At 40.9% G+C, this 19,157-nt stretch overlaps 1 protein-coding gene across 5 annotated transcripts in view; it reads left to right on the top strand.

Moving 5' to 3' along the window:
- slc8a1a (solute carrier family 8 member 1a) overlaps window positions 1-17,516 on the top strand; it is a 49,143-nt gene extending 31,627 nt beyond the window's left edge. For 3 of the 5 annotated variants that reach the window (XM_029682293.2, XM_029682296.2, XM_029682294.2), the window contains exons 3-11: window positions 272-378; window positions 2,875-2,895; window positions 3,326-3,343; window positions 3,444-3,458; window positions 7,377-7,445; window positions 8,290-8,417; window positions 9,344-9,443; window positions 11,166-11,438; window positions 11,775-17,516. In XM_029682293.2, the coding sequence (XP_029538153.1) occupies window positions 272-378; window positions 2,875-2,895; window positions 3,326-3,343; window positions 3,444-3,458; window positions 7,377-7,445; window positions 8,290-8,417; window positions 9,344-9,443; window positions 11,166-11,438; window positions 11,775-12,151 (1,108 nt within the window). In that variant the 3' untranslated portion in view covers window positions 12,152-17,516. Of the gene's footprint in view, window positions 1-271; window positions 379-1,304; window positions 1,406-2,874; window positions 2,896-3,325; window positions 3,344-3,443; window positions 3,459-7,376; window positions 7,446-8,289; window positions 8,418-9,343; window positions 9,444-11,165; window positions 11,439-11,774 lie in introns of all 5 variants that reach the window. The other 2 variants (XM_029682297.2, XM_029682298.2) reach the window with 2 other exon arrangements.
- The last annotated feature ends 1,641 nt before the right edge of the window (window positions 17,517-19,157 follow it).

The following is a 19,157-nucleotide window of genomic DNA, read 5'->3' on the forward strand; positions in this document are numbered from 1 at the left end:
GTGATATATGGGGGAGTTTTCATTTTTCCATGACATTTTTGTATAAAATACATTCATTTCATTGTTTGTGATTTATTGTTTCCCCCCACCGGAATCGTTTAATGTCACCCTACAACCCATCCTCCCATTTTGTTTTTGTGCTGTTGCCTTTGTGTCGTTTGGCGATGCATGGCCCGTCGTTCTTCTTCCCTCATGTTCGCACTCTCCATACGCTGTTCTATCTGCAACCTTGTCTTCTTTCTCTCTCTTCCTCTCTCTCTCTTTGTTTCAGCAAAACTATACAGATCAATATAATCGATGACGAGGAATATGAGAAAAACAAGAACTTCTTCCTTGAGATGGGAGAGCCTCAGCTGCTGGAGATGAGTGAGAGGAAAGGTGGGGCGTTCCCTTCCCAGGCTTTGGTCCCAACCCTGTACCCCTTAACCCCGCCCCCATTCCATTCACCATGTATGGCGTCCCCTACTGGATCCATCCACTATTACTTTGTGCTTGCTTGCCCAGACCTACTGAATTGGGTATACATAGATAAAGGCCACATTTCCATCCTCCATGGAGCATTTTCCCAATCCTGGGAAAATTGAGAACAGAGGAGAACAGTTATAGGCAGGTTTTCCTACCCACTTATCTTTTTTCATTGTTACCTTTCAACCATATTTGTGTAATGGTCAGGTGTATATTTCTTGATTATAAGTCCCAAGATTGATTGGAGCCGAAACCGGCGTACATAGTGGTCCTCCAGGACCAGCATTGATCCTAAAACAATTTTAGTCAGACCTAGACTACAGAGCACTTGTTCTGAGTAGTCACTGTTTTTTAGCTGTGACCTTTTATTTACCTCAGCACCTAGACAAAACAATATCAATGTTATGAGAGGTAAATACCAGGACATAACAATATCAAATGCACAGACAGAGCAATATTGATATTATGATCAGAGGTGAAGATCAATGAAGACAGTTGAGGTGAAAAGTTTTCATCTTTAAACTCAAACTGAGATCATAGAGGCTTCCAAAAAGAGTTCCAACTGTCCCTCCATGTATGCACCACGAGGTGGTACGGGTGTGCAACAGAGCACGACTTCCCCCCTGCCCCCGAACCCCGACAAACTGTTCCATCTGTACATCCATGGATGGCCCAGTGGATAGGTGGATATCGAATCCAGACCAAATCCTTTTTTGGTGTGTGTGTGTGTGTGTGTTTGTGAAACTTGCACAATCTATCCTTCCCCTTTCCCCCACCTCCCGCCCTCGTCCTTCACCTTGCCCTTTTTGTTTTGTACCTTGTCTTGTGTCCCCTTGCAGGAAGACCATAGCGGTTAGAATACTTGACCACGACGAATATGAAAGACAGGCCAGATTCTACATAGAGCTGCAGGAGCCCCATTGGAAATGGCGATTGACAGGTGTGAGAGTAACTGAAAAGAGTAGAAGATGGGCTCAAGCTTCTGACCTCCTCCTTCTCTCCTTCCTCCCACTCCTTCCTTCTTACGCTCCTGTTCTTTTTTTTCACCCTCTTCTGCTCCCTCTCGTATTTTCTCTGCTGTCGCAAGGCTACCTACCCTCTCCTCTGGTTTCTTGTATTTCTACTGCCCCTGGTCAACGCCGCTGTTCAGTCGGGGTGGGCTGAACAGGATTGGAGCAGAGTCAGAGAAGTTTCTTTCTGTCTTGTTAAGGAGTCCCATCCTATGAGGCGTGCAGAGCGATAATAGCTTTTTGGTTGATAAACAAAGGTGGAACGTTGAGTGGTAGTGGTTGTATGCTCAAGAAGGTTCTGTAGAAATGTGTACCTCCACATGTTCTAGCCCTTGAGGGTCTTGTGGTCTTCAGCCAAGCAAATGGTCCGAGTTTACCCTTTCCTAACCATACCCCGTGGGTACTAACTGTGTTCCACTGTTTCTGTTTGTGGTGTTGCTTGGAACACACACTCACAATACTCAAGAACGTTATGAGTTTTGCAGTGTGCATTTTGGACTTTGATTAACTCCTTACTGTAGGATTTTGGAAGAAACGCCATAATACAATATTAACGTCTATATATGGTACCAATACATGTACTGAATCACCACTCTCAATGTATGGAAATTACTTTTTAACATATTTTCATTGTGCTAATGACAAAATGGAGTGTTGCAGTGGTTCAGTTATTAGGCACATTTTGCCATCATAGAGAAGTGATTGCAGTACATGTTTATTGTGGTGCCATTTCATTTAATATTTGTTTTATGTTGACCTCCAAATTAAGCTATGCCAGAGCCTAAGGCCCTGTTTCCCAAAACCCTCGTAACATTACATTTTCGAACATTAGGGACGGTGCATCGTTAAAACGCTCTTATGAGTCTTCTCACGAAACTTGGCCCAGAAGAGTACACTGCAGGTTAATGTTAGCGCATCATTTTGACAATAATCTGTTTTGACTTATTCAGTGTGCGTTTAGGCATCATTTGTCATTGTTTAAACTTCCATCCAGTGGAAACATTTAGCGTGTAACAAATACCACTATTAAACCCTTATTTTCATTCCCGAATGTGTTACATCTTTAAATACTCTTAGATATTGGGAATTGAAATTGTGCTTCTGAGATTTGATTGGCCCAAGTCTTTTATTGGCATTTAGTGTATAACATTTAGAGTCCTACAAGCCTGATTTGAAATTCAAAAACTTGCTAGACTTGTCTAGTCTGTAGTGAACAACAATCTAACCATGACATCTATATATTATAACGAACTTGCCTGATGACTATAACTTTTTGCCACCGGCTTGTGTATATTCATTCCTCTGTTTTCCTTGCTACTTGTTTCCATTTCTCATGTTTCTCATCTCTCGTTTCTCTCTGCTCAACTGTCTCTTGTCTCATCTGTTTCCATCCTATCAGCTGTGTTGCTTCAAGAAATTGGTAAGAAGTCTACTTTTTCTCGCTAGTCTGCTCTGGTGTTCTGTCACACTATTTGTTTCCCTCGCTTCAGAAGTCACTTATTACTTCAAATGTCAATCATTGTCTGTTACTGTTGTCGTGACGTGTCAAGCGTGCAAACACTGGCAGTCCCTGTACATGGTAACCTTCTACGGAAGGGTAAATACATTTCCTAAATGATGTTCTCAGTTGCAAGTAAACATGTGTAACTGTTCTTATTAAAGAGTGATTTAGAGTGAGTTGGAAGTAGGCCTATACAGTATTTTTATTCCTAGAGTTTAATTATCATTTGCTGATCAAAATGTGTCATTAATCAATAATGCTATTAAGATACTTCATATAAACTAATACCCACTCACAACCAAAAGGCATGCTTTGATTTATTTTCTTTATTTTTTTTTTATGGTTTTAGGTGGATTCGTGAAGACAGGTATGGTATATTACTATTGCAAAAAAGTATATTATTTGGATTCAATGTATATATTGATTGATTGATTAATTAATGGGTAATTTTTTATTAATTTTAATAGACAAAAGGCTTTATGGTAAGAGACGATTCAGTGTTGCAATTGGTTGCTTTAAATCGTTGCAGTTTAAAGCAAGTCAAATTCAAGTAACATGTGTCACCTTTGTGAGAATCGTGCGTTCTCCTACCCACTACTAATGGCACAAGCCTTTCAGGCTACTCTTTCATTGTTTAGACTATCTTTGTAAATATGTCTATTTACACAGAGACATTTATAACAAACCGATGTAATATATTGATTATATTGAGAATGCTTTGATAGACTTTAGTTGATTTGAGCATGGCATATTTTCAAATCAAATATACTCCAAAGACAGCACTGAGTACACTTGAATGGATATGTTTTGTGTACTACTGTAGTACTACTATAGTATTTTCTTTGGTGAGTACTAGAAATGTAATTTGTTTGGTTTGCACCTTGATTTGTGGCACTTCCAGGCATTCAATGTGTAGGCCTATCCTATCACTGAATGAGTCACACTTCACTGTGTGCGAAAGAGTGTGAAAGATGATGAATGCGTGTGTGCGACCTCACTGTGTGTTCATGTAGACGTGTACCAGTGGGGTGAGGAGAGGACGGCTCATAATAAAGGCTGGAATGGAGTCAATGGAGTGTTATTAACCGTATGGAAACCACGTCTTTGATGTGTTTAATACCATGCCATTGACAGGGTCGGGGAGCAACGGATTACATGTCATCTGTTACATGTAAGGGATTACAAAAAAACTGGTAACTGTAATCCGTTACATTACCAGAAAACATTGTGTAATCAGATTACAGATACTTTTGAAAAACTAGATGATTACTTTGAGGATTACTTTTCAATTCAGAAAGGATGTTTGCGAAAAAATATCTTTGACCCTTCTCTGTTTTGTCAATGACATTCAACTCAGCATTGAAAAAAGGCGCACATTTAAATTTGTTCCACCTGAGCGAGTCTGACCACTATGATGACTATCAAATGGTGTGTTTGATGGATCATGGGAAAAGAGCAGGAAAAGGCTTTTGTAGGCTAGTCCAAGCTATGTCTTTCAATGGTACGACTGCTGTCGGCATCCAAAGACTACCCAATTTGAATGAACGCTTGGAGGTAAGGATGACAGCAGTGTAGTGTACGGCGATACAGATATCACTTATTATTGATATCTACATAGCGCATTGATGTGAATCACACTGCTGCTCTCTCATTTAGCTATTTGCACCTCATGAATTGTGGTTGTTGTGGATGGCTGCTCACAAATCTAAATGTGTAATGGAACCCAATAATGGTTGAATTCAAGAAGTTCAAGTGAAAAATGTATTCTTGCAACAGCTGCATAGTGCAGATCCCAGCCTATGGAATAAAAGTGGGGCTTTTACTGCTCAATCTAATTCATTCTGATAAAAAAATGGACATACTGAGCGCATTCTGTGGTCCTTTAACGGTTGGGTCGTGAACCGTTAATGGTAGGGTCACACTATTCATCAGGGTTCAATCAAGTCTTTTGGGAATGCAATTTCTTCAAACACGTTGTACTTACTCAACTGTATACAGTAGGCTAATTGCAGATAAGGTAAATACAACAGTGTAATGAACTAGCTCAATTCTGGTTCAAATCATTTCATGTCTCCAGAAACTTGAGTTGAATTCCCCCTATTTTACAGGAAATAGAAATTCATAAAGCTTACACACTTGACACACTTTAATAATGGTAATTTAGGTATTACAAATGATTCATGAATGGTTTATGAATGTGTTCTTTGTTGTGTAAGGTGTGACCAGTTGTAATACCATCTAACATGCCTGGCGATTACTGTATGTGCTGTAGTACAGTTGAAGGCAGAAGTTTACATACACTTAGGTTGGAGTCATCAAAACTGTTTTTTCAAATGTCTTGTTAACAAACTATAGTTTTGGCAAGTCGGTTAGGACATCTACTTTGTGCATGACACCAGTAATTGTTCCAACAATTGTTTACAGACAGATTATTTCACTTATAATTCACTGTATCACAATTCCAGTGGGTCAGAAGTTTACATGCACTAAGTTGACTGTGTCTTTAAACAGTTTGGAAAATTCCAAAAAATGATGTCATGGCTTTAGAAACTTCTGATAGGCTAATTGACATCATTTGAGTCAATTGGAGGTGTACCTGTGGATGTATTTCAAGGCCTACCTTCAAACTCAGTCCCTCTTTGCTTGACATCATGGGAAAATCAAAAGAAATCAGCAGACCTCCACAAGTCTGGTTCATCCTTGGAAGCAATTTCCAAATGCCTGAAGGTACAACGTTCATCTGTACAAATAATTGTACGCAAGTATAAACACCATGGGACGACACAGCCGTCATACTGCTCAGGAAGGAGACGCATTCTGTCTTCTAGAGATTAACATACTTTGGTGCGAAAAGTGCAAATCAATCCCAGAACAAGAGCAAAGGACCTTGTGAAGATGCTGGAGGAAACAGGTACACAAGTATCTATATCCACGGTGAAACGAGTCCTATATCGACATAACCTTAAAGGCCGCTCAGCAAGGAAGAAGCCACTGCTCCAAAACTGCCATAAAAAAGCTAGACTACCGTTTGCAACTGCACATGGGGACAAAGATCGTACTTTTTGGAGAAATGTCTTCTGGTCTGATGAAACAAAAATAAAACTGTTTGGCCATGATGACCATCGTTATGTTTGGAGGGAAAAGGGGGAAGCTTGCAAGCCGAAGAGCATCATCCCAACCATGAAGCACTGGGGTGGCAGCATCATGATGTGGGGGTGCTTTGCTGCAGGAGGGACTGGTGCACTTCACAAAATATATGGCATCATGAGGTAGGAAAATGATGTGGATATATTGAAGCAACATCTCAAGACATCAGTTAAAGCTTGGTCGCAAATGGGTCTTCCAAATGGACAATGATCCCAAATATACCTACAAAGTGTTGTCCTTAAGCCATTTTGCCACAAAAGCCAAGTTGTTGGAGTGGCCATCACAAAGCCCTGACCTCAATCCTATAGAAAATTTGTGGGCAGAACTGAAAAAAACGTGTGCGAGCAAGGAAGCCTACCTTCCTGACTCAGTTATACCAGCTCTGTCAGGAGGAATGGGCCAAAATTCACCCAACTTATTGTGGGAAGCTTGTGGAAGGCTACCCAAAATGTTTGACCCAAGTTAAACAATTTAAAGGCAATGCTACCAAATACTAATTTAGTGTATGTAAACTTGTGACCCACTGGGAATGTGATGAAAGAAATCAAATCTGAAATAATTCATTCTCACTATAATTATTCTGACATTTCACATTCATAAAATAAAGTGGTAATCTTAATTTACCTAAAACAAGGAATTTTTACTAGGATTAAATGTCAGGAATTTTGAAAAACTGAGTTTAAATGTATTTGGCTAAGGTGTATGCAAACTTCCAACTTCAAATATATTTCAGTGGTCACTCCGGTCCTGAAGATGTATTGAGTTTGCAGGCTTTTGTTCCAGCCCAGCAATAACACAGTTGATAGCACTTAGCCTACACACTTCAATCAGCTCTTCGGTCTGGGCTGAGATTAGCTGAATCAGGTGTGTTAATGATGGGCAGGAACAAAACTCTTCACATTCAGTTACTCTCCAGGTGGAGTGTTTGGATCCAATGCTATATGAAAAACAATATTTTCAATCAAACGCAGTCACTGGTTTTCCCCGGATAACTTTAAAAACATATTTCCTCTAGAGCTGCAACTTTAACAAAAGTCTCAAAGCAAATGTACTCGAACTCATGTACTCAACAAAGTAAAGTTTACAGTAGGATCAAAGAATCTCCACAGCTTTTCATTTGAAACGTGCGTTCCTCCACCATAATATTGTGAAATATATTGGATAGTGTTTTTGACTTATCCGGAAACCTTTGAAACTGTTTTTTTAATCTAATGGGAGCTCTTTGTGCAATGAACTGTGAACTTGTCCCTCAGGCAGGGACGTCTACCGGAAAGTGCAGGGTAGGGATAACCCTGTCCCCGCCACCATTATCAGCATTGCAGGTATACATCCTCCCTTTGTACTCTCCATCCTCCCCTCACTTCTCTATCGCCTCGCTCTCCTCTATCCTCCCTCTCACCATCCATGTGCCGGTGTTGTGTCAAAGGCTGTACATACGCCACTGTGTGACTCACGAGTTCTCTGTCACGGTCGTCTCAATACTGCCTCCGGCTGGAAATCTCTGCGAAATAACTGCTGCTATTTTATTTCCAGTGTCACTCTGAAAGAACACCCTTTCTCCATCAGCTCAGTATGTCTCTGTTTCTGCTTCGGTGACTAGCTTTGGGCCATTCAAATGGCTAGATTGTCACAGCAAAGCTAATAGTCAGTATCATGCAGCTATTGCACATTTGCCTCTTTCACACACCTTTGTGGCTTCTCCTACCACAGATCGTTTATGTAGCCTGTGAATGCACATTTTTCCTAGTCCTCACTTTACCATTTCTCAGTTAGCATAAACAGAGCACAAGAAGGTACACTTGCAACAGAAACCTGGACTCAAGTGACATTTTCACACTTATGAGCCTCTCTAAACATAGCCAAGCTGAACTGTTATGCTCTGGCCAGGTTATGCATCCACCACAGTAGCTGGAACTGTGCTAGAAAGGATTATGGGAAAATTAAATATCCAAGGCAGCATAGTATTTAGCACAATATTTTGAAAAGTGTAAAGGTTTTCAAGAGCAAGTGTTGAACAGTCAACAGCTACCTTGACCACTCACGGAAACACATGAATGGCCTCTTATGGGTATCGTCCTTGTCATGGCCGCTAACCACCCAAATGTGTTCTCTCGTCCCTTCCTCTTTCTTTCTCCATCTCTATCTTTCTCCCCCTCTCTCCCTCAGAGGAAGGGGACGAGGAAGCTCTCTCAAAGAAGGAGGAGGAGGAACGCCGCATCGCTGAGATGGGCCGGCCTACCCTCGGGGAGCACGTCAAACTGGAAGTTGTCATCGAGGAGTCGTATGAGTTCAAGGTACGAGACCACACTTCCGCTTTCGTCTGTTTCTGAGGCGCTCTATTTTACTAGATTAATGACTACCTTTTGGTTTCTTAGAAGTTTCCTGGTTACTAAAATGTTCCCCTGATTTTAGTTTTAGTGACACAAAAAGCAATGTACAGAGTGTAGATAATCATTGCAATATCTGAAACGCTGTGAAATATATTTGGATTAACCCAAAAGATTGTATTTTCAGCTCTTGAAGCTGACGTACAAAACTAAAACACAAAATAAGCAAAAACGGAACTTCAAGAGGGGAAGCATAGCATACCGCACAAAGAACTGATCTACCGCTTACCAGACTTGCTTTCAATGAGAATGACGGATCATTAACTCTCATTTATATCTCAAATCTGCCGTGTCGTGCAAAAACCTGCAAATTGTACCTTTAATAACAGTAAATCACAGCTTTGATAGGACCGTAAAACAACTAGTGGACTATAAAACCACCCACTCCACCACCTGGAAAGGGAGTAAGACAATCAGCTGCACTTGAGATTGTATTTCCCATTACTTACAGTAAGTCATACCTCTGATGTCTTAAGTGGTATCTCCCATCTTGTCAATCCAAAAGGTGTACTGATACTGTAAGTTCCATATTCCACATGAAAGAGACAGTGATCAGGATGAACATTTCGGAATTTGAGCATTAAAAATGTCTTTGTAGTTTTAGGGGTAGGAGTCAGGGTATGTTTTGAGGTTGATATAGTGGATGTGAAATGGTTTGGCTCACAGTCTGCCCTGATAAATCAAACTGGTTTGTCTTTATTGTATTTTATAGACTTGTACATCATGTTCACCGCCAAGGTGTATTCACTGGGCATGTATCTGTGTTTGTGGAATGCTAAATAAGCAGGGTTGAGGATTAATAGACTAAAATATTCTCTTCTGGTGCCCCACAGAACACAGTGGATAAGCTGATTAAGAAGACCAACTTGGCTCTATTGATTGGAACCAATAGCTGGAGGCAGCAGTTTATGGAAGCTATCACAGTCAGCTCTGGTAAGCAGATAATTCAATCAATCATTTCATTGGCAGCCTATAGAGCTTTTTTTAGAAAAGTGTTTGTAACAAATTGCCTAACCAACAAACCCCAAAAGAGCAAGCCACAACTAGAGTGGCAGGGGAAAACTCCCTAGGTCTAGGAAGTGCAGGGTAGCCTCTTAAACATAACACCATCATGCGTCCCTTTATAGTGCACTACTTTTTGACCAAGGCCTATAGGGCTCTGTTGAAAAGTAGTGTACTATAGGGAGTAGGTTGCCATTTGGGACGCAACCTATATTCTGATTCTTGGACAACAATACGGGATTATGTATTCAGAGCAAAATCAAATCTTGTCCAAAAGATGTTATTTTCCTTTCATATCACATTTGTCTTAATTGGCTACACAATCACCCTCACCACAATGCCATCCGAAGCACATTCCAGACGCCCTCCGAAAGTACATTCCAATGCACTGTTGATTTATCAGCGGAGCAGCGCCGAAGCACAACAAACTCATCAAGCAACACACACACACACACACACACACACCCACACAAACTCACAAACACACACAAAGTTCCACAGAGAGCCTGAGTGAAGAAGACAAAGCTTGTTAGACATGGGAGTGCACTCCAGAGGAGATTCCTCCAGGGTTAGTAATGCGATCATTAAAAAGTCCATGTAATGAATTAGTCTGCTCGTGGGGTTCTAAACTACGTGTGTGTGTGTGTGTGTGTGTGTGTGTGTGTGTGTGTGTGTGTGTGTGTGTGTGTGTGTGTGTGTGTGTGTGTGTGTGTGTGTGTGTGTGTGTGTGTGTGTGTGTGTGTGTGTTTGTGGCCATGTCCAGAATCAGGCTTTCCTACTACTTATTTAAACTGCATATTGTGTGCTAGTACCACATACTGTTTAGAAAAAAAACAAATTCAGCATACTAGGCTCCTGAGAATGCATCATCTAATGAGCAATCACGTTTATTCCTGCCATTCGTTCTTTTTGGTACAGCACGTCCCCTCAGCTGATTATCAGCTGAAGATTATCTTCCTCAAAAGTGTACAGTGAATTCTACTAGCTGACAAGCTGAAATTAGTATGACATCCTGCCATTTAAAGCATACAAACATTTTGAAATTTCACATACTATAAAACACACACGCCCCCACGCATGCATAGAATCAAGCATTGAAACAGGTATTGAAATGCAGGCCTATGTCTTGAGACATACGCATGGACACAACATGTATTGTATTAGCAAAAATACACACAAACACAGACACACACTCACATACACATATACACACAAAAACGTGACCATTTCCTGCTCCCATGCAGAGAAACGCATTCAGATGGATTTTGCCCATCAGCTATTTTAAGCCACGCTGTCAGTCACCCTAATGAACTCTCCCATGGCTTCAATGAGTGGAGATGTGGCTCACTGTCCCGACTTGATGTGATAAGAGGCTTCATTATTTGTGTAATGTGGAAATTCACTCTCCACACAGTCTGTAGGGAGTGGAGAGAGTGGGGCTAACGCTACTAGGACTGCCTGAACGTCTGTGTTTTAATTTAGAATGGACTAGTGGTGGCTAGTTTCTCTTGCTCCACTCACAGTTTAAGACTTGTTTACTTACATTGCAGAGAAACTTAACATTGTAGCAGAGGTTTTAAACATGTTAAATGTTGAAATTCAACTACGAAGCTGGGGTTACAACACATCTGTCCTCCCCTCGAAATGTCTCAGGCGATGATGATGAGGACGAGTGCGGCGAGGAGAAGCTGCCCTCCTGCTTTGATTACGTCATGCACTTTCTCACCGTCTTCTGGAAGCTCCTGTTTGCCTTTGTGCCGCCCACCGACTACTGGAACGGCTGGGCCTGCTTCGTGGTCTCCATCAGTATGATTGGCCTGCTCACCGCCTTCATTGGAGACCTGGCCTCCCACTTTGGCTGTACCGTGGGCCTCAAGGACTCCGTGACCGCCGTGGTGTTTGTGGCGCTCGGGACGTCTGTGCCAGGTGTGTTCCATACATGCCACAATACACACAGACATGTATACACACACGGTGGGTCTTATTAGGACTCTGTCACCAATCTAGTGTTTGCGGCATTGGGACGCCAGGTTAGTAACATACACCATCTAACTCTACACTCTCATGACAGGGTTTTATCACAATTAGGCATGGTCACTCCTAAAAGCAGTGCTTTGTATGAAGTGTTCTTGAGTAGTACACTATGTCATATCTCTTGTCATGCATGGACATCTAATTTTGGATCCATGTCACCCTACCTCCATTCACAATTCTTCTTTTTCTTCCTTTCCCTTTCTCTTTATCTCTCTCTCACTCCCCCAGACACGTTTGCCAGCAAGGTAGCTGCAATCCAGGACCAGTACGCCGACGCCTCCATCGGCAACGTAACAGGCAGCAATGCCGTCAACGTCTTCTTGGGGATCGGCGTGGCCTGGTCCATCGCTGCCATCTACCACAATTCCAAGGGAAACGACTTCCGGGTGGATCCGGGCACCCTGGCCTTCTCCGTCACCCTATTCACCATCTTCGCCTTTGTCGCCGTGGCTGTGCTGATGTACCGGCGCCGGCCTGAGATTGGGGGCGAGCTAGGTGGGCCCCGGGGCCCCAAAATCGCAACCACCTGTCTCTTCTTCAGCCTGTGGCTCATGTACATCGTATTCTCCTCCCTGGAAGCTTATTGCCACATCAAGGGCTTCTAACTTGTCTATAAAGGATCTGAAAGCAAGATTCAAAAAGCAATATTTAAAAGATATTTGAAAGCTTTAGCTTCTAGAGTCTTCGAAAGCTTCAGAAAGATCTTCGAAAGCTTCTTAGTCTTTGAAAGCTTCTAAAAGGTCTTTATAAAGCTATTGAAATGTATTTGAAAGCTTCTAAAATGAAATTGAAAGATTGAAAAAAAATAATAATAATTATCGCTTTCATCCAAGACCTCTGAACTATGTACGATTAAATCCAAGGTTTTTGGAGGCATTGACGTGTCACATCCAAGGTCTCCTACGCCATTGACTACCACGTCCCGTTGTCCTAAATCTAACATCCATGACATCCAATGCTTAAGCCATCTACTGCCACATCCAAGACATGTGAAGAATCCACTACTACAACTAAGCCTCTAAACCAACACCAGCAGGATGGTGGCCCAAAAAAATTCAAACGTGAAAACGGAGGGATTCTGTTTTTGTTTTTCTAACTACTAATTTAGTGTTTGTCCTCTAGCTCCTTCAATCCTGTTGTTGCAGCTTTATTTTAAATGGAAGCTCTCTGTTGACTTTCATTGGATCAAGACTCCTAAGGCTGTGTATCCAAAAATGTAATTTCAGATGAAGCAAAAAACTTGCTTGTTTGGTTATACAGAACTTCAAAGCTATGCCTAAAAGCGCTGCTGGTTGGCATCCACAATATCTATTCAGTGCGCCCCCCCCCCCCCCCCCCCCAAAAAATACACTAGACAAATATGTCATAATATTCCTGTAACACAGAAACATGAGTGGTTGTTTAAATGCGAAGAGCATATGGATGATAAATACATAGTTACTGAGGTAAATACCTAAATGAGACTATAACTCCTGTTATGTCTACACAGTACAGTTGCAGTCATGACTGCATCTCCAATACTACAGACACTAAAGAAACCTTTCCTTACTAGAAGAATGACCTGATATAAAATGTCACTAATGCACATGTTATATATTTTTAGGAATTCCCCATGAAACATTTATCAGCGACAATACTATTACACTAGACAAGTCAATAAATTATGAATTAGTGGTGTGTAACGGGATTCTTCTGTCGAAGGAGAGGAGGACCAAAATGCAGCGTGGTTGAAATTCATGTTTGTTTTTAATAAGAAAACTATACATGAATAAACTACAAAAAAACAAACGTGTAAAACCAAAACAGTCCCATGTGACACTGACACAGGAGACAATCACCCACAAAAACCCAACACCAAACAGGCTACCTAAATATGGTTGCCAATCAGAGACAATGACTAACACCTGCCTCTGATTGAGAACCATATCAGGCCAAACACAGAAACAGACAAACTAGACACACAACATAGAATGCCCACTCAGATCACACCCTGACCAAACAAAACATAGAAACATACAAAGCAAACTATGGTCAGGGTGTGACAGTGAAATAAGCACTAAGGCTTTGTGAAATGTATTTACTGTATATCCTATAATGTCTTCTATGATCTTTCTTTTAATTGTGTTAAACATATTTCATTCAGTCGGCTTTGTCTGCTAACAGACCATTTTTACAATGAAGAGATTGTGAGAATGTTATATAGTGGAGACAAGTGTAAAAGATGAGAATATCACAGAATAATACACAGAGATGTTTTGTCAAAAGGGGATCTGAATTTTCACTAAAATACATTTAACACAATTTACTAATTAAATATCATTGTAAAACAAAAACTAAACAGTGTAAATTGAAATCAAGTTTTATCAACAGAAAATATATAATTGGAAGGAATGAGCCTAGATATCTTTCAGTGAAAGCTTTTTGAAAATGTTTTTAGGAAAATGAATCAACCTTTTCTAGCGTGGTTAGTTGAGTTGAAGCTCTTTTGATTCTTATCAGACCTCTTATGACAAGAATTATATCCTAAGACAAGGATACAGTATGGATCTTCCATATTTGGGTGAATAGGACTTCCATCGTAGTAAGACGATAAAGTCCAGAAAATGTATAATATGCCTTGGATGGGCAACTTCCTTGGATAGGCCTGCGGACCAATAAATCAATTCTTAGGAGCTTCGTTGGAGTCTCAATTTACAGTTGAGAGTTAGAATAATAGGATACACAAGGTGCGATTTCGAAATTTGGTTGTGCATCAGCCTCCACCCAATGGCAAAATTGGTAGAATTGCATGAAATTAGCTGTAAAACTGCAAATATTTCTCTCCGCCCCATGGCAAAATTAGTAGAACTGCATTAAATTAGTTGTAAAATAAACAAATATTCTCTCCGCCCTGTTGCAAAATGTGTGGAATTGCAGCAAACTTGCTTTAAAACGGCAAAATGTCTCTACACCCCATGGCAACGTGTAGAATTGCAGGAAATTAACTTAAAAACGTTAAATGTTTCTCTTCGCTGTCACGAGGGGTTCGCTAAAATGTTTTGTTCGCGGGGGGGTGGTATTGATGTGGGTACGCAGACCCACGAGCTACTGCAGTCCCTCATGATGAGGTCCATTGCTCATCCCTGTAGTAAGCTATCAAGATCTCCAAGACAGAGACTGCCAATCCCTTTATATATTTGATGTCCCTAGCATCTTTCATTTTGTCTGTTAACTACTGCAGGTGACAGAGAAAACAACAAAAACTCTACAGTTGTGCTTCTTTCATAGAAAAGTCAAGAATTTCTTGTGTGTCAAGTTTAGTCATACATTGTTGTTGATTCCTTGTCCAGGTGTGCGGCGATGTTCACTTTAGCGCCGTGGTGAGCATAGTGTGCTAGTGTTGTCTATACCTCGTGTTGTCTATGTCTGAATAATCCTCAATGTTGGATTATCAATGTGCTACTTGTAAACTATATGCATGAGTGTAAACATAACTGTATATAATAAGCCGGAGTTATCATTAACATTAGGGGACACGTTTTGATAATGAGTAGTAATGGATTTGGGTTCATTAAGTTTGTTTTTGTGTGTTTGCTCCTGGAACAATGTCATCTGAAAGACTACACTCTTTAAAGTAATGTGAACAAATCATTTTCTTATTTGTATGAAAGGCAATATCTCATACTGTTGTGTTGATGATAGTTATTCGTACTGTCCAAAACGACATTGCTCTGCTTGAGTTTGCTGATGTCAAGTTTGAGGAAAAGACGAAGCAGTACTTTGTCTGTGTTATCTTTTTTGTATATAGTGTACAGTGTTGTCAAAGTGAGGTAGTTGGCCTCAATGTTGAAAATATAAGATTCAAGCTATTTATTTTCATACCCTTTGGGGACACAAGAATAGCTAATGTTACCTTCCAGGGGAGCTGCGTTTAGGGCTGACTTTCACCCCTCTTTTCCTCTATAGTTCTGAATGAGTCTGGGTGGTTCTCAAGGTCCTTGAAGAGGCATTTATATCCTTTCTTGCAATGGAAGTTGTCTTGTCATTATTCAGGGGCCAAAACGGATACTACATACCTACTACAGAGTGAATTCAGCCAAACCTAAAAAAGAAGTATCACTTTATCAGTATTGTGTGAATGCATGTAACTTCTTGCACAGTTTTGACTGGTTTAAACAAAACAAAAGGAATCGAGCCCAATTTTTTTTCTCTCACATTAAGCACATTGATTCACTATTAGGACAGCTGATGCGTAAAAAATAGCCATATTATAGCATCTGTTTATTTCACCTTTCTCATTGTTCCTATTAGTGATGTCACACACATTGACAATGTTTGATTGATTCACTCTTCCTCAGCTTGTCACAAGCCTAGGCCCACCTCTAGACTCGTTGTTTTATGTATTAACATTGGTCATGTATACTGTATAGCCTGGTCCCCTTCTGTAACTGTGCTGTAGCCAACTTTCTATTCTATCCTTGTCAAGCTACACATACACTATATATACATATGGAAACCCCCTTCAAATGAGTGGATTCAGGTATTTCAGCAAACACCAGTTCCTGACAGGTGTATTAAATCGATCACAAAGCCATAGACAAACATTGGCAGTAGAATGGCCTTACTGAAGAGCTCAGTGACTTTCAACATGGCACCGTCATAGGATGCCGACTTTACAGCAAGTCAGTTAATCAAATTTCTGCCCTGCAAGCGCTGCCCCGCTCAATTGTAGGTGCTGTTATTGTGAAGTGGAAACATGTAGGTGCAACAACGGCTCAGCCGCGAAGTGGTAGGCCACACAAGCTCACAGAATGGGACCGCCGAGTGCTGAAGTGCGCAGCGCGTGAAAATCGTCTGTCCTCGGTTGCAACACTTACTACCGAGTTCCAAACTGCCTCTGGAGGCAGCGTCAAGATCTTCATGAAATGGGTTTCCATGGCCGAGCAGTCGCACACAAGCTTAAGATCACCACGGTCAATTTCAAGCGTCGGCTGGAGTGGTGTAAAGCTCATCGCCATTGGACTCTGGAGCAGTGGAAATGCGTTCTTTGGAGTGATGAATCACCCTTCACCATCTGGCAGTCTGATGGATGAATCTGGGTTTGGCAGATGCCAGGAGAACACTATCTGCCCCAATGCATAGTGCCAACTGTAAAGTTTGGTGGAGGAGGAATAATGGTCTAGGGCTGTTTTCATGATTCGGGCTAGGCCCCTTAGTTCCAGTGAAGGGAAATGTTGACACTACAGCATACAATGACATTCTAGAAAATTATGTGCTTTCCACTTTGTGGCAACAGTTTGGGGAAGGAACTTTCCTGTTTCACATGACAATTCCCCCATGCACAAAGCGAGGTCCATATAGAAATATTTTGTTGAGATCGGTGTGGAAGAACTTGACTGGCATGCACAGAGCCCTGACCTCAACCCCATCGAACCTTTGGGATGAATTGAAACGCCCACTGCGAGCCAGGCCTAATTGCCCAACATCAGTGCCCAACCTCACTAATGCTCTTGTGGCTGAATGGAAGCAAGTCCCCGCAGCAATGTTCCAACATCTAGTGTAAAGCCTTCCTAGCAGAATGGAGGCTGTTATAGCAGCAAAGGGGGGACCAACTCTATTTTAATGCCCATGATTTTGGAATGAGATGTTCGACAAGCAGGTGTCCACATACCTTTGGTCATGTAGTGTACATCCTGTATGACAAGGAACAAACACAGAGAGGAGTTGGCAAAAGCGTAAACAGACTGGACCACCAGGCTAGGTAATAAGAGCACCATATTTCTCTCAGAATGCTTGTTCTAGGTTTCATTGCGTGTTTTATTTTATTTATCAGGGTTTTTGTTTTAAATGTATTTGTTTGCTGTTAAAATGTATTTGAATGTCATGATTTTTATTTCATTGTGCACGAAAAGCAGGAGGGACGTACACAATCTGTAATGTGTACCAAGGCTGAATTAGTTCTGTCGCAGAAAATAAAAGTTTTGAAACCGAGCTTTATTCCGAGAAATCAGTAGAGTTGTTATTGGTATGTACATGATTGTGTATGACGTTAGGAGTTGGGTATTTGGTCAAATAGATGTTTCTGATAAATTTAAAATGTAAATGTAAATGTAAATGATAAACAGAAAGTTGTCTCCCCCTTCTGGTACATTTAGCTGAGACTGTATTGACAAAACCTTAAGATACATATTACTGTATTCTCTTACAGGATTTGGACTTTTTGCCCTTCAAAAATGTTTCGATTTTTACCATTTTGAAAAAATTACAAAATATGAATCTGATTGTATAAAAATGTCCTTTAAACGTCTCTGAGTGTGCGGGTCAACCAGAAGAGATTCATGAAACGACAATCTGCAGTTAACACAATAACAAAGCGGTCACCCTTTAGTCGGGGCTATGGATGCAAGGACTGACCATCACTGAGATCAAAATGATAGTTTTAACCATGTTTTGAAGCTATACAGTGTCTGTTTACAATTACATTGTTAACAAATAAGTAAGTAAAACAAACATAGCTTTTGGGTCCTGATAGGGTTAAAGGACATTTTTATACAATCAGATTAATATTTTGACTTTTTTTCAAAATGGTAAATATCTAAACATTTTTGAAGTGCAAAAAGTCCAAATCCTGTAAAGGAATACAGTAATATGTATCTTAGACCAGGGGAGAACGACTGCCCCCTCGCATTGAGGATTTCAAGTTGAAAGCCGACCGAGGTACTGCAGGCTGCCATTAGCAACTAAATTGTCCTTATAACTTCTTATGTGTGCAATTTCAAAATAATCAGTTGAAAGACATACATACACCTAGTGTATTAGAACCAATTATTGGTACCATGATTGTATGTTTTTATATATCCATGAATATTGACCACATAGATCGCCGTTTCCTCATTCACTATAATGGGGGATTGTGTTTTCTGGAAACAATACCTGCCGTGCTTCAGTCGGCCTTCAACATGAAATCCTCAATGCTAAGGGGCAGTCATTCTCCCCTGACTCAATGGAGAGGAGGCAGCACTGAGCTAGCCTGCAACGTCACTTCCTAGAGAAGCGCTCAAACTGCACATGCAATGTTTTTGTAGCAAGATGGTGACACGCTGAAATGACACTTCTTGATCTTGAAATGTGCCACTGAGCATTCTCATAGGAAACAATGGGGTGACGTCATCGATGGCTTCGTTGTTTAGTCTGTGGGTTAAACAGTTGATCTATGCACATGGGGCATTTATAGGTTATAATCTTCAAGAGTCAATGGCTTTATATTATTAATTTAAAAGTCCACAAATGGAAGTAGCAGTTGCAGATTGCCCAGCTGATGGAAAGGGTGGGAAACAGAGGCCGGGAGTGAATCCAGCCAGAGAGGAAGAGGTTTTACTCAGCCCAAAATCTCTCCATGAAGATAAGCCCACGAAGTGAGGTCAATGAGAGTGTCAAATTTGGTCAACAAAAAAATGTAATTGCTAATTTTCTAAGTGAGGCTTATTTGATCGAAAAGGAGTTTCGTAATGGTTAGGTTGTTAGGAATGCACTGATATGGATGCAAATGGCATTTCGGCAACTTTGAAAAAAACAACTTTATGTTGGAGTTGTGCCTGTTGTCATAAAGATAGATAGAGGACGTATCATGGA

The sequence above is a fragment of the Oncorhynchus nerka genome, linkage group LG15 (genome assembly GCF_034236695.1).
Source record: "Oncorhynchus nerka isolate Pitt River linkage group LG15, Oner_Uvic_2.0, whole genome shotgun sequence".
NCBI lineage: Eukaryota > Metazoa > Chordata > Actinopteri > Salmoniformes > Salmonidae > Oncorhynchus > Oncorhynchus nerka.